This window comes from Diprion similis, chromosome 10, assembly GCF_021155765.1.
Source record: "Diprion similis isolate iyDipSimi1 chromosome 10, iyDipSimi1.1, whole genome shotgun sequence".
NCBI lineage: Eukaryota > Metazoa > Arthropoda > Insecta > Hymenoptera > Diprionidae > Diprion > Diprion similis.
In genome coordinates this window covers 17,268,675-17,293,116 of record NC_060114.1, presented here as the reverse complement: position 1 = coordinate 17,293,116, position 24,442 = coordinate 17,268,675, and the positions used below count along the sequence as shown (strand labels likewise).

The following is a 24,442-nucleotide window of genomic DNA, read 5'->3' as shown; positions in this document are numbered from 1 at the left end:
AGTATTTCAAGTATTTTTTCGAGGTACCATATCGACGTAAAATTGCGAGAGGAATCGAGTGCGCGTAGTCCGAATACGCTGCGAGTGACGTATCAAGAGTTACAGTTAAAAAACGGATGATTTCGTTCGTAACTTCTGAGCTGTAGGTCCTACGAACTTTTTGATGCGTAGTGGAGAAAGCTTTCTGCAACAGTTGTTCTTTAAATGTTCGCCACACCTGTAACACAAGTATTTCCGATCCGTTCGTTACCCCCTTACTGGTGCTGCAACAGGTGGCCGGCAGAGAAATTGAGTTTCAGAAAAATGGCAATCAGCTTGCCGCTGCTTGTGAATCATCGCAGCGTAGCGGATAAATAGCATTTCAATGATGTGATTCGTCACCGTAAGATGGCACCTCATCAGAGCCGAAATGCGTCACAAGACACAGCAACTGTTCCGAACGATTCGAACTCTTACATTTGATACAGCTTATGCTAGCCCAGGTTCACAATTCTCAAATTTAATGGGATTTGCGCTCCTTTTCCAAAACTTACCCGAGACTGTCAAAGAAGATGAACGTTTACAACGAATTTTCGAACAACCGAATAAGGATCTTACAACAACTAATTTTTCACCACTACTGAACGTTCGAAAGTACAGCCCTATCAGTTCTTTCGGAAAATGGAACGAAAAACGTTAAAGTATGGTTGCACAATCACTGCAACGTCTGTGATGCATTCGCTTCGTTCGATTGTGTCTTCCAACACGTACCTACCTATACATGTAAAATGCAGAGTAGTTTTTCGATACGCCCTAGCTGCCCAGCAGTTGAGAAACCATGACAAATAATGGATAATCGTGACAGAACCTTGTAATTCCCCACAATGCAGTTACTAAAATAGAGAATGTAAACGCAACTGCTGCAGTTTGCACAATTTCAAACATCGCTGTTCCGATTTTATAAGGTCGCTATAAATCGTTGCGAAATGTGCTCAAAGTTTTCAAAAGCCTCGAACGATTGAAACTTTAATGCTGGTAAATATGGTAATGTGTGCACAAATGTCCTTCAACATCCTTGAATCCTCCACGATCAAGGTGCAGGTAGTCATTGCTGAATGTATTACGCTTGCGCATAAAAATAAGTTTAGCACATCAGCAGGTACGTGAAAAATTCTGGTCAGGCAGATTGGTTGAATCATCTTGTAATGCCGAGTCAATACGACCTTCTGAGTCACGCACATGACATAGGCGTTGTTTTAAAAACTCTGCTACAAAGATAAAACAAAAGCAAATACCTGCGGGTAATTATACCAGTATTTCACAAACCTACACGTTTATAGTTTAATGTTGGCTCTAACGTAAGCTGGTTGCAATCCGTGATCTGCACTACTTAACTATTATACACGTGTCACAGCGAGTTATTACAAATTACTGAATAAGTATGCACGTATAATAAAATTAAGTACATAGTGATATTGTCAGCTGTATAAACTGAACCGTCTTCTTTCCTCTTGACATGATTTTTAGATTCTTCCACTTTTGTATCTCATCGCTCGTAATCCAGTTAAAACATCTCTGAATTAGAAATACTCTAGAAATTGAGTATAGAGGTTTCCGAACCTCAGGAATTCAAATCTGCAGTAATTTTTGAGCTGCACAGCTGGCATTTGGAGAAAACCGCAAAATTTGACGCTTTTTGCATTTTCCTCAAAAACTGCTATCGATAGGTGAAAAATGGCTGGACCATCGGGTAAAGCGGGAAATTCTACATCAAATTATGTCCTCATATGTCAGAAACGGCGTCGGATTAACAAATTAAGAAAAAAGAAATTCTACTTATCGACGGCATCTAGGGACTTTTGGTGAAATAATTTCTGTTTTTTTTTTTTTGAAATTTGTTAATCGGACGCCATTTCCGACATATGATAACATAATTTGATGTAGAATTCTTCGCTCTATACAATGTTCAAGTCATTTTTCATTTATCGATACCAATGTTTGAAGAAAACTCTAAAAACGTCGAATTTTGCTGTTTTCTCGAAACGCCAGCTATGTGGCTCAAAAGTGACTTCAGATTTGTGTTCCTGAGGGTCGAAAACCCCGTACACAAAAATGCAGCCATACCTCGAATACCTTTATTTCATACCTATTTTGACTCGACTATTCGGCCATTGTTCCGTCGGTCCATGCGGCTTATCAGCGTCGAACTGTAACAACGAGATAAGCGGGGAACTTAGATAGAGAAACTCTGAACTACTACATGTTCTGCACCCATATGTAGTAGAAAAGTGGATTGAGAACTTGCCTATCGGGTGTCTATTCCATTCGTCAAATCCAACTCTTCTTACGCAACAGGCTTCCGATGCAGGTGATTCCATAAACTGTACATATACACGCTCTCTCAGTGACTGGCACAGGACGCGGTGCCAGCGTTGAATGGAGTCAGTTTTACCGATAACCTTGCCAGTTTCCTAGTATACACAAACGGATCGCAATCTATCTCTATTATATCTTGGTCTCGGCCTCGAACGTCAATAAAATTTCTTCGAGTTATAGCGGGCGTGTAATATTTACCTGTAACACGTACCGGGCACAAGTACACAATATACTAAGATACATACACGTGAAAACGCGAGAACGATAAGAAAATTTCTCAACATTTTTCGACCAGAAAGCAAACAGTTTCAACAAATGATAGATTTGCAACATTTTCATCGTTTGCCAAATCTTTCAGATACGAGCCAAGGTTTATTACACGTATAGCTCCGTATTTACAGTTTGTAAAAAAATTTTAGTGTAAATTTACCAAATGGATAGAGCAACGTTCTGTTGCCCACCGAGGTTACAGAAAAATCTCTGCTATGGATTCGTAATTTTACTAGTCTCTCAGTAGACGAATTTATGATGTACATGATGGAATAAATTGAAAATAGCGAATTTGTGAAACTATCATCCGCTTGTATAAAGTGAGTTTCTTTACCCAAGCGAATAAATTTTGCTGCTGTTGTTGAAAATACAGGATAGAATTAAAAACCGTCCATTAATTAAGATTAATTTTACTTAATTCATCTACCCGAATTGGAGTTTTATCAACTATTTGCTCACAATTTAACGCAGATCGATGGTAACAGTTTTATTGCCCTGGAAAAATTCTATTATTCAGGAGGGATTCAAACCAGGGATTTTGGAAACTATTTTTACGCTGTAACCACTATGCCTATGTTTTGAAATTCCAGCAATTCTTTCGTACATATTTGAGAACCTCAGTTTGTTCTCCAAGGTTATGCATTCCGATACGAAATGCGTAAAAAATAAATAATTAATTTTTTTTCCCGAGCAAAACGTAAGTTGCAAATTTCTCATCAGACCTCAACTGTACATTTTACTGATTTGAAGCTTTCCTTGTCATAATTAACCACGATTATACAAAGTGGAAATATTTTATGATAAACAGAATGAAGTATCATTTCATTTGATGAATGATTTAATTTCAACACTAATAATTAACGTTCGCACTGCTGGCAGGTTAAGAATAAAATTATATAGCCAAGAATTTTATCAGTAGTAAACTTATTAGTCAACTACAAATTATTCGTCACGATTAGCAGAAATTTATCCGTGTGGATGAGTTGAGAAAGAAATCACACTCGCTAGCTAAATTCATTATGTGGCACCAAAAATTGGTTGACTAAATTTACCCATATATTTTTGCAGTGTACAAACATGCAAACTCACGATAAGAATCCGGATTTATGAAGTGGTCGTGATTGCTGAACCCGCAATGACGGCGAGAAATGAAAAGGAACGTATAAAAATAATTCCCTGTGGTTTCTTATCGACCGCATATTCCAGCCGCATGTTGACAATTTTTGTCGTAACACTTGTGCATATGTTACATACATGCGGTACAAATACATACGTGTAGAGTTGAACCAAAAATATGACGCAACGTTTGTTCAATTGCTCCGCTAAATGATCGTATTTGGTTTTTTCCTCACTCAACCAATTTCTCACTTCGTACAGTGTGATCAGTCAATTTGACTTTGAAATTTCCTGTTTCACGAACTTATCATAACATATCGTATTTGGAAATACGTTTTCTGTATTCTTCAAAACGTTGGATTGAAATAGTTTATGAATAAAAAGTAGAAGGTCGTAAGTATGCTGGTAGATCACGTGAAGTTTTGATCTGAAACATGTTATGCGTGTTCGCATTGTTATTAATATACCACCATTATAATTTTTTCGGATAAATGTAAATATAAACAAGGATTCCGTAGTGATTAAAAAAAATTAGTAACCTTAGCTAGTTCAAGCTATTAATATTAGTTAAAATATTAAAACATCGCCTATCAACATCAAAATTCACGGTATTTATTCTTCCGAAAAAAAAGTTCAAGTATTTTCTAAAATTCCCCTAGATTACCTGCTTTTTCCATTAAGTTTTACCAGACGATTGCCCACCACCCTGTCGTCTACCAATTCTATGGATTATAACAATTTCATCTTGCAAGATGTCCGCTAAAATGTTTCTTGTTTACGACGAGCGATCTTGCGTTGAAAATAAGAACGAAAAACAAAACAAAAAAAGGTTATGATGTTCAAGCCGTGTTACCTTGTGAATTATTAGGTAATCTCATTCTTGTGCCCAGATCAACCAAATCATTAAACATTATTCCTTTCACTCTGTGAGGAATGAATGAACGACTAAATAAATAAATGAACGAATGAATGAAATATGGCTTCTTGGGATCGCGTCCTACTATCCGAATACCCCTACGTCATACTGTAACCATGATTATAGTCGTATTATGGATGTTTTGAACATTCCACTGCTTGAAACCTCCTCGACCAAAAATGATATCCTCTTCATTTACAATCTTATGAATAACAATGTTGATGATTGTTGTTTGACATCTAGTCTCAGCTTCGGCATACCTTATAAAATCCCAAGATCTACTTCACAGTCAAATCTGCCTTTCTTCGAAACCAATGCCTCTCTAATTAAATCCTCATCCCTTCAGAGATGTATGTAAATCAGTAAATATTAATAAATGGATTATCAACTTTTTCCACCTTAGAAAAAATTCGTTCATGCAGATCCTAACGACGATCCTGATAAGATCAAATTAAAAGATTGAATTTATTTAGTTAGTATTTTTTTTTTTCTATAGACTTTTGTTAATTTTCTGCCCGCCATGTTATGTTACGCATGGACAGATTATCATTATTTATCATGCCTTTTCTTCTGTCAGGTTCTATACCTGTATTGCATTCGTAAATAACTAAATAAATAAATGACTCGGTGTGGCTTTCGGTTCACGCGTCATTTTCATGGTTTTCAGTTGCAGTCAGATGAATATAAGGCTTTCCACGTCAATTCAGCTAGCCTCCAGACCACGGAATTTTTGATTAGCCTTATGATTTTTTCTGTTGTTGTCCTTGCCCTGAAACATTTTATTTAATTTTTTCAGATTTTTCGGAACACCCGTTTCTGAGTAACGATTTCTTAAGTCCGAAAAAAACGAAAAAGGACCAATTTTAAAAATCTGGAAAATATTTCCGAGCAAGGACAAAACAGAAAAAATTACAAAGCAAATAAAAAATGTTGTGGTCGGAGGCTAGCCGAATTGCCGTGGGCAGCCCCACATGCAATTGATATTCGACTGACTTCAGTTCTCTCACCTGGCGCCAGACGGCGCGTTTTACAAAGTGTACAACCGACGCTGCATAACTTCACCCTCTCCTCCAACCTGGCAACCGGTTCTCGACGCATGACGACGACGTAGACGGAGACCGAAGAGGTGGCTGGCTGCTCGGCTGGACCCTGTGGTGGGGCACTAAAGTCTCTGAGAAGGGGGCGAAGGAAGGAGAGGGGAACGGCTTAGGCCAGCCATCGTCAAGGGGAACGGATGCCTCTGTAGATTCGTGAAGTGTTCGAGCACCTGTTTGCGTCCCGATACCGCAAGCTCACGTATATCGCAACTGAAAGTACATATAATAACCGGTACAAAGCAGCAAGTGTATGCATGCAGCCATATTTTACGGATCAACGAATAAACAAGAATAAAATACACGCCAGAGGAACGTGAATACCAAATATCATCGTCTTTCAAAGAGCTATTAATAATAATAATAATAATAATAAGTGACTTGAAAAAATTGAGGGAAAATTTTTTTCAACTTATTCTTACACGTGACGAGCACTTTTGCTTTGCCCGGTAAGGTATAACAACGACAATAATAATAGTAACAAGCGTAACCATAATAATATTAATAGTAACGCTGATAAGCACGTGCGTATAATGTTGAAAGTGTAAAACAAGTTTACGCACGTACATGGATATTACGTGTCTATTAATAACGGTGAAGAATACACACGAATAATTGTTGAAAGACCTAAGGAAGAAGAAAGAATAATCGCGGTCTTACGTGCATATTGTAGGTGTATAACACAGATATACTGCAGTTGAGTATGCTGCACCGATAACAATCTCAATATGTATATAACGGAGTGCTTGTTGTTCCGTGATTAATATTGTAAAATACAATAAGAAATACAACATACTTCTGTCTATCTATACATATATAACATTGTATACCCGATATGTGTGTATACATATAAAACGGATTTAAAATTCATTCCGATGTGTTTTCAATAAGAAAAAAAATTGTGAATTATTTTAAACGTGAACCGTTGCAATTTTATTGCTTCTGTTGTTGTTGTTGTTGTTGTTGTTGTTGTGTTTTTTTTTGTCGATTATTTTTCTCCTGGTCTCAAAATTATTGATATATATATATATATATATAAACGGAGAAGTAAATCAGTAAATAAATCTACCAGTGAAGAAATTTATTTATAATATTTTTGTTAAGGACAAAAATTTAATAAGTCGCACACTTAAACTATATCCATAAACACACATACATATATACATATATATATATATATATATATATATATATATAATATAATTATACTCCAGAAAAACGTATGAGAAAGACTTAGTCTGTACCTGCCACAGGCTCACCTGTAATTACACACACGCATATATATACACATAGGCCTTCGGTACGCAGATACCGCATCGTCGAATCAAACCGTGGGAGTGTATATATATCCACGCAGCGATGTCGTTAAGTAATGATAATAATGTGCCGCAAGCGAGGCTCTGCCACGTTGTTAAATGGGAAGACTTTGACGGGTATGGATTCAATTTGCACGCCGAGAAGGGCAAGAATGGACAATACATCGGCAAAGTTGACGAAGGCTCGCCCAGCGAGGCTGCGGGCCTTAAGCAAGGTGACAGAATCGTCGAAGTGAACGAGATCGACATATCGAACGAAACTCACAAGCAGGTGGTTGAACGTATCAAAGCGTTTCCGAACGAGACCAAATTGCTGGTAGTCGATCAACAGGCCGACGATTACTTCAAGGCCAACAACATCATCATCAAAGGCACCCTACCTAATGTCAAGGTCATAAAAACTCCCGAGAAAAATCCCGCATCCGAGGAAGATCAGACCACCAATTACGCTCGGTCCATTGGCAGCAACAGCAGCTTCGACGAGGTGACTATAGACAACACACGATACCTATTCTTACACCCTTCATCATCATCGCGATATTCTTTACATCGAAGTGTCTGCATTTGTTGTGTTGTAGTTACGATTATATTATTTATTTACAGAGACAATCGATGTCTCGCATCTCGTCGTCGAAACTACCTACGCACTTCTCTTATCTCATACTAGAGAGACGATATGTGTCGATACATCATTTACTGGCTACTGCAGAATCTATATACGATAAACATAGAATGTGAATTTTTTTTTTCTTTTTTTTTTCTCTTCAATCGTAGATCAGACTAGATAGCACAAGTTCTCCACTTACCGATTTCGTTCAATCCTATGTATCTATTGTACTGGCCAAGCTGTGAAGAGGAAGCTTCAATTTTTTATGAGCTTAGGAAGCAACGATGATACGCACATACATGAGAAACACACGACGCGCCTGTACGTCAATTTACATACAGTATAAATATTCCGTAATTTCGTTTACTCACGTGATAATTGATCAACTAATTGGATGACGTAATGTCATGGCGGTTTGCGTTGCGTCACCATGTCGGTATTACCTGGATGCGAACCACTGAATCGAACATTTGAATGTCGATACTGTTTTTTCTTTTTTTCTCAGTGAAATTGAACACAAATTGATCTTGAATATCAGTTTGAGGGAGGCAGAATATCGGCGTAATGTCTGCAATTTTTAGAAGTAGGGTATTTCTAGTATTATTTAACGCAGGTATTGACAGTATAAATGAAATTGCAAACTGCAATTAAAATCGTGGATAAGAACCACTGCTCGCCGTCTCGTTTCATTGGCTAACACGATATGACGCCATCGAATGGCGCTCAACCGTTTCGAACAAACTATACTTTCAAATTCGTTTTTTTTTTTTTTTATCTTCAAATATTCTTAGCAAAACGAGCGCGTTTTCTTGCGTTGTCGAACCGGATCGATGTGGTCTTAGATCCCGTGATCACAAGGCAAAATCGCGTCGTCGAATATCGAGGAAATTGAAAGTCGATAAAGAAGGTGTTTGACTCGACAAAAAAAGGTGAAACACCACGAGTTAATTTTTCACTGATTATTTTTCGGTACAAACCTTCTTCCATTTATACATATGTACACATTATCGCAACCTAAAAACAAATGCGGAATCGAGGCGCTGTTCGAAATACCTCGATGGTTGGCATACTTGCGTATATCGAGTATTTAAATTCGAACGCGTTCGTAACGGATTTGTGACTCGTGTGTAGGTATGTATATAAATTGACCGTAGTAGGTATGCCTGCAGCACACATCCATGTACGTATATAGTATATACACACCCATGTATATATGTACACGCTTACATGCTTACGAATCTATTTATAAATACTCGATGTTCCCACGTGCATACATATTTACGAATATTTTGTGATAGAACTTGTGTTAAATTACCGATTTCAGATATTCATTTCCCCTGTGGGAAATTTACCTAAGCCGCGAATTTCTTCCAGACTTAGGCATGCAGGTTTCACGTGTTAGGTATATATGTACAGAGCTGTATCATATCTACGAATCGTATCAACGCCGCATAGCTAAACACCGTCACCTTAACACCTGGTAAATGGTGCGCGAGTCAGGTATTCGCCCAATGAAGAAAGTCGCGCATGCTGTTGCTTTCGAAAAATTTTATGTCCCCTAAATCGTAAATTATCTAGATATAGGTCATGGAATCGTTTGATTATTCTATTTCCGTTTAAAAGTGTCAAAACTCAAGATAAGACAATACTTTTTATACCCAATAGCAGCTTATTTTTAATTTTTCAAACGGACTCGATGTGATACTATTATGCAACATGGATTCTCCTCATTGCGATAAGATCCTGATCGAATATTTGATTGGAGATGAAAATTTTATATTCAACAGCAAAGAGAAAGTCCTTGGCTGGTAATTGAGGGAATTCTAAGGCTGCGGCTGTTTTGATGATGAATTTTAGTGTAGGTCTGTAGGCTGCAGGGTACAGGCAGTCTTCAGAGACTGCGTCGTACTTATTGTCATAATAAATTAGTCTAGAGCCTAGGGGTAAAAAGAAGAGCAATGAGAAGTGAACATAATAGAAAAAAAAAAAAATCACAAGCTACCGCATCACCCTCGCCAACGAGCGTTTCGGCATATTCGTAACATCATACTGCTGCATACTAATTTACACCGTGACGTATGAATTTGAAAAAATGTATCAAACTTACACATGGATATTATGTACGTGGACACAGTATAGTTGAAATTATCCGCTACGCCAATTATAAAATAATATTTCAATCACGTTAGGATTGGATCTAGTGATGCATGCAGTATTATAAATGAGATCATAAATTTAATTGTTTCTCTTCTTTCTCTTCTTTTTTTTCATTTTTTATATATTTGCGTAGGATTTGTCTGTATGATTTTATATATTCGCATGATGTAAACCAGTCTTACAGCAGGCTTGAAAATACTTGTTATAGTACCATAAAGACTCATCCGCCTACGCATGATTTTTTTTTCTTTTCTTAGCTGGAATTAGGCGGATGTAACTTATCTTTAGTCGCGCCGGGGTCTGCAGATAGAAATGCGACATTTTAGTCATAAGTACGTTTACACATGGCGCGTCTGAATACGTGGAAAAAATATGAACAACCAAACATGTGTCTGGATAGTAAAAAAAAAAAAAAAATTTAAACTCATTTTAGTGGATTAGACCTGTGCGCTGTTTACACGTGTGATAAATACGAAGGACGAACGTACCTGCAGAAATCCTTGTACATATAAGGTATAATAATTTGGACGTTATAAAAATTAAACACTATATGGCTCATAACTTCCCTATAACTACATAAATGATCTTTCATTTACCGAATCACGGTTGATTAGCAGCGTTTCGGTTTATATAACAAACTCTGTGGTTTCCTCTCCATCTCTTCCATATTATCTCGCGTTGCCTTGATTTTGTATTTTTTGTTTTTCTCCAATACTCGCCGCGCGCGTCTCATTCGTCTGCCCTTGTATACATGATACGATAATTATTCGCAACATTCAAATCCCCCCATTCTCCATATTTTTGTTTGGGTATTATTTGAAAGTTTCCATTTGCATAAGAATAATGTGCCTATATCACGGTCTAAATAGGGGCTAGAATTGAAAATATCCGGGAGATAAAGTGGATATTATACATTCGTATACAGCTCTTAGAACTCGGAATTACGTACCTACGTATAATTATTGGACACAGTCGATATGGTGATTATGACTAAAAAAAAAAAAAAAACTTATCTTTTGTTGTCTACATTTCCCTCTTCTCGTTAAACTATACAATCTATCGCAAACTTTTGCAAAGCTGCAGGACGAATCGCGGCATGCAAAGTAGTTGGAATGTTCACGCTCCGTGTTACCGGCCGGTCGCTGCTATTATGCTGGGTGATTGATTTCCACGTGTTTTTCAACCTAACAAAATTTATTGTGGAATTCTCGGATTTCTGGTGGCAGACAATGCTGCATTAATGGCTTCGTATTATATGACGAAACATGTTTATTTCGTATTTTACATACCTTATTTTCACTCTAGAGGATGGCACAGTCAGTTGGTACCACAGATCATGTCGTAACCTACCGAGTAATATGTCGTTTATTCAAATATTGGGAAATGTTCTCATGACGTCAGAGCCTGGTTGCCAGCGTCATTTTATCACCACATAACCTAAGTTTTTAATTTAAATGGAGGCAAATCGTAATTCTTGGAGTTTCAAATTACTCATGACAAATAAATTAATTAAACATAGTACAATGATATACCTGTTCTACTACCCACATGCAGAAAAAACCGGTCAACGGTCAGCCGTCAGTCTAGTTGCATCAGTTTGATTTTTTTTTTTACACTACATGACGCATTGCAAATTTATAATTTCAATTGTCAGAGCCTATTATGAGCTTATTTGTGAATTTTACACGTTAGTGATGCTTGGGTTTCGGTAACAGTCGAAATAAATAGTTATTCGTACAATTCGAAAAAAAAATCAGTCGATTACTGCCTGTGTGGTATCATATTATATTTGTTGGTAATGAAAAATTGCATATCACAATGTTGCAATTCTTCGGATAAAATATTATAACAGAAACTCTGCAGCATTAAGAGCTGCAGCGTTAGCTGCGACCGTAATTCTGACTCCTGTCACGCCGGATGCAAAAAGCGTGAAGGTACATATTCACTCACACGCGAAGACGCTCGCTATCGTGAGAGGCGATATTTGTCAGGAGCTGTTATTCCCGTGCGAAACAACGCGAGGTTTGCTATAAGAAGATGATAATTCTTCACTGTATGCTCGATGACTCATTCCCATCAGGAGAGAACCGCATGACGTTAATACAACGAGACGATGCGATCGCGGCTATTTTTATATATATATATATATATATATATATATATAGGTATGCACGTATATGTGCTGAATATAATTCTAAACGTACATAAAGAATGTAAATACCTACGCATGATTCGCTTCTCGGTATATCGTTTCCACAATCGCTATTTATCCGGCGGCTGCTTCTCGATGACTTACAGATACTGCGAGAAGGCCAGCTCAAATGTATACCGTGTTATGCGAAAATATTATACTGATAATACGCGTTACACGTCATTACAACGAGTGGAAAAAAAAAGAAATCGTACGACACACACCTTGTTGCGTTTGTGAATATCTTCGGAATTTATACAATAGTTAGAACATCTTTAGTCGATCCGTCTAAGTTTTTTTGCTTGAAATAATTGAAGAAAGTTCAGCTAGACTGATAGTTCTCGATTATTTCAAAGTTAGTCTTTAATCGACCGAGTATTGTGTCACTTGTTTTACAGAAATAGGTGACGTTCTATTCGGTCGGTAAAGACGCATCGCAGCATCTGCTTAATGAGAATTGCTATGCAGCGAGCGATTCGACTGCATATAATATGCGTCGTATGGGTTGCGCTGCACCGCATGCGCGGTTATATAAATTTAAAAAAATCACATCGTCCCGCATCCATAATGCGCGTCTCGCGGTGACTCGCTGGCTTTGAAATAATTCAAAGCCCACAACGGTGCTAGAATGAATCTCTCCAACGTTGCGAAAATTACCCAGATCACGACGATTTAACTGTTACAAGTTAACTGTCTCCGTGTCGTCAAGAAAGTAGAAAGACAGCGGAATAAAAAGGACGACGCGTGTGCAATGAATATATCCGATAGAAGTAGACCGCGTTGTCCGCATTTCGAGGGTATGTGCTCGATAACGCGACAGAACAATGCAAAAAAATAATTTCTCCATTTTCAAACAGTAGGTGAGAAAATTGTCGGGATAAGCGACATTGAGAAGTGAAAAGTAATCAAGAATTATTATAAATTATTATAAAGTATAATTACGGAAATTTGTATTTCTTTTTTTTATACTTTAAATATTGATCCACTTTAATATCTATTCGAATGCAGAAATCCATCAACGATTGTTAAGGAAAAGGATGAATTAATTATATATGTCGACGCATACAATTGAACGGTACTAATGCGGCTCTGTCAATTTATTGTCATGGTTAATCCGATAAGCAACGATGAGATTACATGTACGCGAGTCAGTTATGAATGCACTGGGCGATTTGTAGGTTATATAATATTTGTAGGCATTACAGTTTAGAGACGTGGATAATGTTACTCTACATGCATGCCAGCAGTCAACAGATCGAATAACAAGTTCAATTGCAAGATCTCGTAATGACAGCTTATAATTAGCCTAGAGCTTGGAATGGTCAACGATGGATAGGAAAGTGACACCCGATCATCTCCTGTTGATGCGATGTAACAGTCCTACCTTTACCGACGGAGTGAACTCATCCGTTTTCGTCCTATATTAAATAAACAAACGAACGGAATGGGTCGAAATTTCGACGGTGCATAGCTGTTTTGTAGCGGAATCGAGGAAGGTTACTCACATCCAGAATGAATGTTCTTAAAAAAAATTGAATTACCTTCCCGCAATATTTTTTCTTCTCGTCTCTCATCTGCAACTGTATAGAATTTAGTAATATCGATGAATGTATATATATATATATATATATATATATATATATATATATATATATATATATATATATATACATAAATTACTACTGATTGCACAATTAATAGTTGCACAACGATCGGTTCACGATCAAAATAATTGCGTCCGCTCGGATCTATGTCGATGCATGTGTATAATTCGACACAATATTATAGTTATTCGATACACGGATTTTCGCGTTCTTTGGGTATATACATACACATACCTGCAGCCAGGTATTTCGTTGGTAAGAACACGTCTGCAATAAGCCGGGTTACATTACATTACGCCCGTTTTACCTGTAGGCCAACTTAAACAATTGCGTAATCTCTTTCAAGGTAGTCAACGTACATTACACGAGCAGCAACGGTATGTAGTACGTATAATCGTGTGCATACATACCTCCTCTATCCACGAAGCCTTGAGCCAATCAGCCACGCTGACACATCTGCCCTGTTGTTGAAAATACATGCTATACAGGTGTAAAGATTTTTTTCTCACCTTGTGGTGTACGTGTACAAAAACTCGGATGTAGATACAGCACACATCGTGCATTATGAGTGAAACAGGGGAGAAAATTTCTAACCTAGATCTCTTTTTTGCAATATTATTCTTTGTCTTTATTTAAAATATTTACCGTACCTGCGTAAGCGCGTTTCTTAGAACAACGATTGCAACAAATTTTCAGTAGCAATACATGCGTGACCGTGTTTCTGTTCGCTTTTTCTCATCTGTGAAATTCTCACGAGAAGCGCATAGTGCGTAGGTATAGGTACATACCTACTTTTATTATACCCTATTTGTGTGACTGCGTATCGCGTTTACGTAATTGACTCTTCGCTCGGAATTTCGTAAACCTTGCAAGTGCTGGAGAGTAGAAAAAAAGGGAATTGAAACAGCTGCGGTGCATTATAAAGCTGTCATGCTTTGTTATATGCATGAGTATGCTGTTATAATCAAATGTACGTATTCGAAATAAGGCTAACGCCTGCTAGCGGGCAACCCGACTCGCGTCCAATGGCGAAATTCGGGTAGCCTAATTGCAGGCTATACTTTCGTTTGAAGCTAATCTTTCGTAAAATGAGCGAATTTCCTGGAATAAAATTACATATCAACCCAAATCTTTTCGTCTTTGTTTTCTCCAAGTAATTCTTGGAGTAAAACAATTTTACAAATCAAAAAAATAGATGCAGAAAATATAACGTTTCTATTTAAACTCTTATATGCAAGATATTTTATCTACACTGTGTAACCTACATGAATGCATGCTATGGGTATATCATTAGCATGAAAAACAGGCATAATTCCAATGCAATTAATGATGTACAAACTTATAGATATTATAGGTATAATACTGATACATATAATGGACCACTGCCATCTACAATCGAGTGCGTTGGTTATGCAATTAGATGTGTACCTTGCAGGTACTGCATTGAAAAGCAGATGTAGAAAATGTGTTTATTATAATACGTTAGTATATCATCGTCGAAGTATTACGAACAAACATACGTGAAAAGAAATAAATCGAAAATGGCATGTTCAACGAATATTTCATCAAACCTTCGTATATTACGAGCAGAGTTTTTATTTTTATATATTAAATAAATATACGGGGCGATTAATTTATACCTGCAGTAATATAGCTGGCTTAATGCCGATATCCGAGGGCAATAAATTTTTTATCGGCTTGTACAATATACGGATTAATTGCAATCCGGCCTGAAATTCAAGGGCTTAACTTCAATACGTATACAGGTATACAGAGTGAGTAGATAACGGTCGAATGGTTTAACGCGCATGCGCGAAAATTCTAGAGCAAAATCAGTTGTTTTGTCAGGTCGACCAACCGTCGTAAGTTCAGATGAAAGGTCGCCGCGATGTATCTAACCTCAAAAACGTTGGCTGTCCTGACAAACAACTCCTTTTGTTCTAGAATTCTAGCGCATGCGCGTTAGACCATTCGACCGTTTGCTAGACACTGTGCGTGTGCTTGACGCACGAAAGAATTTGGAATTAAATGAGTTTACAGGCATTATACAGCCCCTATTCCAAAATTAAAAGTACATTTTTTTTTTCTCACTTTTTCGAGAGTTTTAATGAGCCCTTGTCACTTTTTTATTCAATTTCATGTCGTCGTAGTTTGAAACTATATTTCTATTTTTCATTTTCAGAGTGCTCAAAAATCAGTCAGCTCAACGGACAGCGGCAGTACAGCACCGACAGTTGTGAACAACAATTCTGGCATTGAACAATCACGGGAAAATGGTAGCAGAATTGATCAGGACGAGAACAATGAAAATAATGGAAGTGCCGGAAGCGGTAACGGAAACGTTCCAAACATCAGCGCAGGTGAACAGAAGGGTTTAAACTTGAAAATGAGCGCGAAAGAATTGCGCGCAAAGTTGGCTGCCCGCAAGAAATTTGATCCGAAAAAGGAATCGATGGATTTCAAATTGAAATTCGACATTGTTCAAAAGTTGTAATATAATTTCATTTTTTTTCTGTCCAATTTGTTTTGTTTTCTTTTTTTTCCCCACCCTTCTCGTCTTAATCCCTCTATAATACGCGTTTCTTGTGCGTCATAACCAATTGTTATTATTATTTGTACACACACACACATGCACGCACACAAAAATATATACATATTTGGAAACCAGACAAAAAAAATTAACAGAGGTAAAGAGAACAGAATTTTTTTTTTGCTTCACGCGATTTAAAGATTTTAATTTCATTATTCTACCGCTAATTGTCGACGAGAGATAGACGGAGAGCGGAATTGACGATCAGATGCATATCATAGTATAATAATTGCAAAAAAAATTCGAGCGCACATATGGAATAATCGACTTATATGTATACTTATGAAAATATAACATAACCATAATCATTACTTTGAAAGATATTATATTTTGCAAATAACTATACAGAAATCACGTGTAACCTTGTTTTATTCAGTACTGTCATTTGTTCCTGTAGAGTGGCGAAGTATTATTTTTTCTTCAAGTTTCGATTTCGATATTTGAAAATGATTTGATTTTGAATTTTTTTTTTTCTACCGTACTTGTATGATGTGTTTAAATTTTGACCCTGTTGTATAAGTAAGAATTGAAGAGAAAGCAGGATTCCGAATAATGTAAGAAACAAAGAAAGAAAAATACAATAAACGGATTAGTGTACAATGGAATATAATTATTGTTATAATCTACCCGTAAGTGACCGAAAATAAAAATATAAAATTGATGAATTTTGTTTTCAAATTATTTGCTAGCTTACTATGTATATCATGTATATTGAGATTGTTAAATTAATCGACGATATATGTATATGTATCTATTTGTTTAGTATGTATAATATATATATAATTGTGCCATGAAAAAAATTATCTGCAAGAATCATTATACAATTTATACTGCTTCGATCTTTCATTCAACATGCAATTTCCATTACCCTGAATAAAATAACGAATAATCTTACCTTTCTCAAACCTACGTGATAATAATTCTATACACATTTATGATCAAATTAAATATATGTATATAGTTTTTTGGCCAAAATAAAATTATATGTTACTACAACCTTCGTACTGTTACAAAAATTCCAAATCAAAGGATAATTTATTATTCATTTCTAAATGATTTTGAATACTATATGCTTCAATATAAGCGTCGCCTCGGTTTAATAACTAGCGACATATATGTATAATTAATAAATTTTATGCCGAATAAATATTACATAGAGATTATATTTGAAAATATTTCTCAAACGATGATTTTTTTTTTTTCCTTTTATAATCAAAAATTAAAACCCTGTCACGTGTCACTGTCCACTGACATGTGTGTAATTGATTATTATAGTTTTTCAGGACGTAGATGAAAAAAAATTTCATTTTATTAAAAATATAATTTTTAATTCACGTAAACGTTGAATAGAGAAAAAAAATTCAAAAGAAAATTATTGTGTTTATGGTTACATACTTTAAATTGTTTCATATCGCGAAATCTTTTATTCTTTCAATGAAATTATGAAATATACAATTAGACGTGTAATGCACTAATGCAAATATGCATAACCGTAGTTATTTTAATGTAATTACGAGTGGAAATTTTTTTATGTTCATGTTTATGCGAATATAATGACGAATGGGGTAAAAAAGGAAGAGTAGGATAAAGAAAAGGTGATCAAAAAACTAATAAGATTGAATGAGTGAATAAATAAATAAACTGACGATTGTATTATATACATTATCATTATTATTATTATTATTATTATTATTATTATTATTATTATTATTATTCGCAGCATTTGATTTTTTTTTTCATTTTCACTTTTTTTGCGCTTTCATTTTTAATTAATTGATAGACTTTATTCGTCTCTGTTTAATAACGGAAGCAGTCTTCAAACAGGTATATTACATATAACAGTGATTTTTTTTTCTAATCATATCATATGTATAATATGTACATATTACGATGGCACATATAATATGGAGTTATAATATACATGGAAATATCGAACGTAATTTTAAATCGCGATTTTATTAGGAACAACGCATCGAGTCTGTATGATTGGTGTTACTATGAGGATGCTGGAGACTTGAATGGCGTTATTTTTTCATCAAATCGCGTTTTAATCTTGGGCGCGAATTTCTTAGTGTACATAATTATACATATGTATGAAGAATAATAATAGCGTTTAAGTACATGATAAATAATAATGAAATAATTGTCGCGTAAGTTATGTATATAATATTCAAGAGTGATTAAAGCTCAACGTTTTTTAAGTTCATAATTGGCACCGTTATAGATAGTAATACATTGATGATATTTTTTTCTTCTCCATTCTTTTCGTGTATTATATATATGCGTATACCGAATGACACTATCTATAATGTATATGCACGTATATATATAATGTATGTATATGTACGTTTAATGAGACATGATCATGTTATGCAGTTATGACAAACACACGGCAATAAACACAATATATGATAACAATAACAATAATAATAATCGTAATATTAATTATATATATATTATATGTAATAATAGTTTATACAGAAATGATGGTGATTTTTACGTTATACTTTCATTCTTATTTTACTTTTTTTCTCATCTTTATGGACGCTTCATTTTCTTATTCCTTTCCATTTTTATCTATTTTTATACATTATCATATTATAACAATTTAATAAGAGCGTCAATCACGTACTTGTAGATAGGTACGATTCTGAATTATCATTCTTATTCTTTTATTATTATTATCATATATAGGTATATGTATAAGTTAGAATATTCGACGTATTTTCAATTATTTTTCGTTTTAATTTTCGTTTCTTTCTTTCTTTTTTTAAATTTTTTTTCATTGTTCCTTTTTTCAATTGAATTTCTTCTCTTTCTCTCCCTTTTATTCGTGTTCTCTCACAGATTCTGTAAATGAAATAATTACAGCTTGTAGAATAGTCACTGTTCAATTTTTTCTCTGATTATGTATTGGCTGAAATTTTTTAACAGCACGTAGGAAACGGTGGATAAAAACTGAGTGAAGCTAAAGTGAAGATAAAGAGAACAAACGTTACTCACCTTACATATTAGCAATAATCTTCGTCTAATAATGTATTAAAATAATATTTTTCTTAAATTTTTTTTTTTTTTTTTTTCAAACGTCACCGGGGTTGGTTACGTTGAGGGCAAATGCTGCGCTTGTCTCGCCCTTCTTGCCAATTGCTTTAGCTGTGTATTGGCCGACGTCATCATGCGCACACGACTTTATTTGAAGGGTAAATGATTTTTCACCGTCCGAACTGAAAAGGTACTTGCTGCTCTTTTCGTCAATTGCTTTTCCATCTTTCACCCACGTCACTGTAACGAATTTCATTTCTTATTTATTGCAATTCCACGCTCGTCATTAACATGCAAAAACGTAAATATAATCCGTCATTATCATTGTACCTTTAAGGGGTGCGGTTTCAGTCTGACAAGTAAAGCTGGCGCTCTCTCCTTCGCTCACAGTTGCTGACTGCGGGAATGTCGTAAACACTGGGCTTTTTGGTTCCTCGTTGGGCACTGTGTGGACAAATTAACGAACGACATGTAGCATGATGTTGTTTTCAAATTCAACGTAGCAGGTAAAGAAAAGAGAGTTGCTGCTCGATGGAAAAAGAAATCCAATTCAATGTACAGATCTGGAAAGCTTACCAAGGACGTTAAGAGTACAAGACGAGAAGCTCTCCCCGGCATCGTTGAAGGTTTCGCAGGTGTATGTGCCTGAGTCCTCAGGGAATATTTCGGCGATGTTGAGTTTGTATATGTTGGCTTCGTTCGAGTATTGGAAGTCCTTGCTTGGTTTGATTTCCTTATTGTTATGTAGCCATACGACGTCAAACTTCTTAGCCCCGATTATACGGCAGCTTAATACAACGGGTTCGCCATCCTTCACGAATTTGCTCTCCAAATGGTCGACTATCTTTGGCGCCTTGTCTCCCTTTCCCTTCTTTTTACTGCTGCTTTCGCCGTTTGCCATGGCTAAGTGAAAAGATGGCGAAAAAATTGAATACCGGTACGCAGAATTTAGTTTCATGAAATCGGATGATTCTTAAAAATATTATAATTACGTTTCACGGTGAGCTTGCATGATGTCGTTGCCGTTCCGATACTGTTCGTCGCTTTGCAGGTAAACTCGCCTTCGTCCTCGGGGAATACTTCATTTATTGTTAGCGTTGCCACTCCGCCTCTGTATTTCAGATCCAGAATTTCCGAAGAGCTCAATGCCTGTTGAGAGAAAAGATTAGTCTAACCGACATGTCGCTGAAATTATATTTTTCAGGCATTCAACAGAAATGTTTAAACCTTTGCACACAATCAATATGGCCACCACGTCTTTGACACGCTTGCGATTTCATTTCGGCTCTAAAATTATTTCCAGCACTCGTTAGTTGGCTGTTGCTATTTTAAAGCCAACAAAACAATGGCAAGAATTGTTTAGATGTAATCAATCTCTCTTAAGAGTGCTTAAAAACTGAGAATTCTATTTTCAAAATTCACACATTTTTCCTTACCTTTCCGTTCTTAGACCACGTTACTTGAGGCTCGGGATCACCCCTGATTTTGACGGAGAGTTCAAGTTGTTCACCGTCATTTACTGTCAGGTCACTCAACTTCTTGATGAACTCCGGGGCGCACATCGAATCGTCAGGTGGCACTGCAGAAAAAAATGTAATTATTGTAATCTGTGCCTTTCATATGTAGCAAGAAACGTATTTTTTCACTCTTTTTATTCCGAACATGAAACGTACGAATGAGTTCCTTGGTCGCACTTCGAGATCGGTTAGGACTGCCGGTCGTATCTAATCTGCTGCCGTATTTCTTCACCGTTCTTTTGTCAGTGGCGGCGGTTTCATTTTTGTTTACGATGCTCGACGTCTCCAGATTAGACTAAGTGAAGAAAATTTTTTGATTTGTCAATTTGATAAATACAAGACTTGTACAGGTGGGGGCAGCTAATAATTTACAGCTTTACTCACCTTGTAAGAGGACGAGTTTTGCCGAATGTTGCTCGACGAACTTGATACGTTATTATAGGCGGAGGAGTGTGACGTGGAGTTGTAATTTGAACTTGACCGATTCGTCGACGATTGGAAATTGCTGCTCGAATTGCTGTAGCTAGACTTTTGTACTATCACTATCGGCGGAGGCGCTGGTTTTATCGGTTGTTCTATGAACCTTCGATCTATAGGTGAAAGTTTTTCATTAAATAGGGGAGTAGATCACCCAATCACTGCGCGTGGATATTAATTTTGTTAGTCAGATCTTAGGTTTAAGCAATAAGCAAGAAACCAACAAAAACCTTGATAACGTTAGTAGATTATACGATACAGCTTGCAATTATTACGCCAGTTGTTAGAATTTTACAACGATGTGAAAGTGAATTCTCGGGCAAGTTTAAGAGGTGGTTATTACAATTAAGAGCAATACTATTATGAACATGATTGGTGAAACGGCGATAGATTTCATTTTACTTGTAAGTTTTGTGATGTACATACAATAGAGAGAAAGAATTCTAAAGAATTAGAAGAAGAGACATTTAGTTCCGTGGTGAAAATATTTTCTTTTACTATACGAGTATACGTATCGAATAAGTCATTACTGAAAAGTAAATGAGCAGGATTTTTAAATTTTTTCCATCCCTTAACTGTGAAATTTTATACTAGAGAACGAATATTTTCACCAATGTAAAATGCAAAAACCATATGACGAATCTACTGCAAGAAGAATACATGTCAAAAGTCTACGCAAGTTGGGAAAACGAATGCAATATGAAGTAATGAAAAGTGCAGAACATGAGGATATCAAGTTTCATCCTTAAATCCAGGGATGAGACCAGAGAAAAAAAACTTGTAACTACCTCCAGAGTATAGGAGGTCGTGCGCTAGTTTAGCTTGCTCGTCAGTCTCGCCGGTTCCTATAATAAAAGAAAACGCAACAAACTCATAATCCAGCCGTCGTTAAAACGATATTATCGATTACATTGACAAAATAAAAAAATAAAGAAAAAAGCACGGAGCTGCTGTTGTATTTGTTCATATACAAATGTTTGTCGCAGTAAGCGTATCTTAATTAATACGATAAACATGTATTTACAATCACATGTCCATCCATATCTAGTCACGACAATTATGCTTATAGCTGGTGACAATCAATGAAGTATTTTTTGTTGATTTATTTTTTTTTTTCGTTGCGTAAACGGCAATCATGTACAATTCCTTAAGTACGTCTGTAGCAGACAAGTACTCAAGGTATTCCTAAGACCTAAAGCATAACAATACGTGATAGAGGATATTCGTCCCAAGATATTTACGCCCTCGTTCTCATCCAAGCTGTTTACTCAACGAAAACGTGGTTCGACTTACCCTCAACGATGACAACGCATGTGGTTTCGTCAGTGCCATGACAGTTGGTAGCTACGCACCGGTACTTGCCGCTGTCTTCAGGTTTGCAGTCGACTATTTCTAGCGTTACCACACCGTCGCTGTGCGTCATTGTGTACTCGTACTTCGATAGTTCGTGTTTGTCCTTAAACCACCTGACCGTTGGTGGTGGTTTACCGCTCAGACAACAGAGCAGTTTGCACGCTTGTCTGCTCTGGAGGACACGAGGTCTAAGAAGGAAGGTGAAGCTCGGTGCGCTTTCGCTGACCTCCTGCCAGAAGTTCCAGCGAAGAGGCTCCCTTGTTCTTACCGGTTGTACTTCCGGTTTGTACTTTGGAATCTCCTTGGGCAATGCTGTGAAGGCGGTAAATAATTAACGAAATTGTAAGGCAAGGACGGAAATTTACATGGGCTAAGAACTGGTCAAGTTCGAAATGTGATGAAGTTTTGGCTTACGCTGGACGTTCAAGAAGACGACTTCTTCCCTGAAACCGTAGTGATTTTCTGCCCGAATAATGTACTCTCCTCTGTCTTCTAGTTTCACCCTGTTTATTATGAAGGTGTAATCGTCACCGGTGTAACGTTTCATGAATTTCACCGATTGACGAAGCTCCTGGTTGTTGTGAGACCAAGTCAGCGTTGGTGTTGCTACTCCAATCACACGGCAATAGAATTTCACGCTCTGCCCTTCGTATGCGAACGCGCTTTGAGGTCTGATGACAAATCTAGGCGCCGCTTGTCTGCGATCTGGAAAACGAAATTCATGGTTAATATATTTAGGAAGGATAAGACGGCTATGAATAATCCCGGATCGACGAGAAAGTTAAGGGAGTAAACTTACCGAAGGATGTGTCGTATATTTTGTACTTCTCGATGAGGAGTTTTCTGAGAGCAGAGTATTCCGCGAGACGACCGATCGGGAGAACGTATTTCTCCCAGTTGTCGTACTTGGCGCGAAGCTTGTCCCTAAAGCTGATGTAGCGGCTGCTTGCAATCGGTGTTGTGCGGTTGCTGTGGTCTCCGGTGAGCCAAGGATGCAGAAGACACTCGTGGGCGTTCATACGTTTTCTGGATAAAAAATGAGTGATCGAAAAAGAAATTAGTCCAGCAGTGTCATCTTAAAATTGCAATATTTCGAACAGTAGAAACGAGACTTACTCTTTGTTCTTGATAAGCAGTCTCTTGATAAAGTCTCTGCCTTCTTCGGAAACGTCCCGGAAGGCTTCCTCGTCAAAGTCCCAATCGCAAGCTTTGACGTTCTTCAGAGTCTCGATGTCGTTGTCACCAGCGAATGGTGACAAACCGCTCAGTCTGTTGGTGAAAAGTATTCTTACATATTTCTGAAGCACTCTTGACCGCATTAGTGAAACCCTGAGGTGTGCTTGAATTCTCATTATTAGGGACCGTAGATGTACTTACAAAACGTATGCGAGGACACCACAGGCCCACATATCTGTGTAGAATCCGACTGGTTCGCGCTCAACTATCTCAGGAGCAGCAAACTCTGCTGTGCCTGTACTGATCTTGACCACTTCGTTGGGGTCCAATCTAGTGGCTAATCCAAAGTCAATCAGCTTAACGTTCGTGCTGTTTCGTGTCTGGCACATGATGTTTTCTGGCTTGATATCTACGAATGCGAAAAGACGGAGCAATGAGTACGATATGAGAATTACGGAGGATAACCAGTGATAGGAAAACAGCAAGAAAAATGGGACGGCTAAGATTTTAAATCGTATTGTTTGTACCAAGGTGAATTATGTTCTTCTCGTGCATGTGCTTAACAGCCTCACAAATTTGGCGCATGTAGTTAATGACCTCAGCCTCTGACATGGAGTAACCTTCGGAGGTGATTCTCTCGAAGAGTTCACCGCCAGACAAG

The 24,442-nt window shown here is 36.9% G+C and overlaps 2 protein-coding genes and 1 long non-coding RNA gene across 11 annotated transcripts in view; 1 reads left to right on the top strand and 2 right to left on the bottom strand.

The window, feature by feature from the left end:
• Positions 1-6,587: 6,587 nt before the first annotated feature.
• On the top strand, positions 6,588-16,500 carry LOC124411223 (Na(+)/H(+) exchange regulatory cofactor NHE-RF1). Of its 2 annotated transcripts, XM_046890218.1 has the most exons (3): positions 6,588-6,603; positions 7,095-7,551; positions 15,809-16,500. In XM_046890218.1, the coding sequence occupies exons 2-3, from the start codon at positions 7,111-7,113 to the stop codon at positions 16,118-16,120; spliced, it is 753 nt and encodes a 250-aa protein (XP_046746174.1). In that variant the 5' UTR covers positions 6,588-6,603; positions 7,095-7,110; the 3' UTR covers positions 16,121-16,500. The 2 variants fall into 2 exon arrangements, with proteins under 2 accessions (XP_046746174.1, XP_046746173.1); XM_046890217.1 differs by lacking the exon at positions 6,588-6,603 and having other exon boundaries at positions 6,935-7,551.
• On the bottom strand, positions 9,933-10,651 carry LOC124411224. The gene is made up of 2 exons (XR_006929656.1): positions 10,428-10,651; positions 9,933-10,131 (listed from the first exon to the last, which is right to left on the bottom strand). It is a non-coding gene; the product is annotated as an uncharacterized LOC124411224 (long non-coding RNA).
• Positions 16,501-19,224: 2,724 nt separating the features above from the next.
• LOC124411213 (twitchin) overlaps positions 19,225-24,442 on the bottom strand; it is a 77,851-nt gene continuing 72,633 nt past the window's right edge. For all 8 annotated transcript variants that reach the window (XM_046890198.1, XM_046890204.1, XM_046890206.1 and 5 more), the window contains 14 exons: positions 24,309-24,442; positions 23,983-24,190; positions 23,722-23,874; positions 23,405-23,631; positions 23,020-23,310; positions 22,546-22,917; positions 22,041-22,097; positions 21,160-21,365; positions 20,932-21,070; positions 20,695-20,837; positions 20,251-20,407; positions 19,835-20,161; positions 19,589-19,702; positions 19,225-19,498 (listed from right to left, as the gene is read on the bottom strand). In XM_046890198.1, the coding sequence (XP_046746154.1) occupies positions 19,296-19,498; positions 19,589-19,702; positions 19,835-20,161; positions 20,251-20,407; positions 20,695-20,837; positions 20,932-21,070; positions 21,160-21,365; positions 22,041-22,097; positions 22,546-22,917; positions 23,020-23,310; positions 23,405-23,631; positions 23,722-23,874; positions 23,983-24,190; positions 24,309-24,442 (2,731 nt within the window). In that variant the 3' untranslated portion in view covers positions 19,225-19,295. The remainder of the gene's footprint in view (positions 19,499-19,588; positions 19,703-19,834; positions 20,162-20,250; positions 20,408-20,694; positions 20,838-20,931; positions 21,071-21,159; positions 21,366-22,040; positions 22,098-22,545; positions 22,918-23,019; positions 23,311-23,404; positions 23,632-23,721; positions 23,875-23,982; positions 24,191-24,308) is intronic.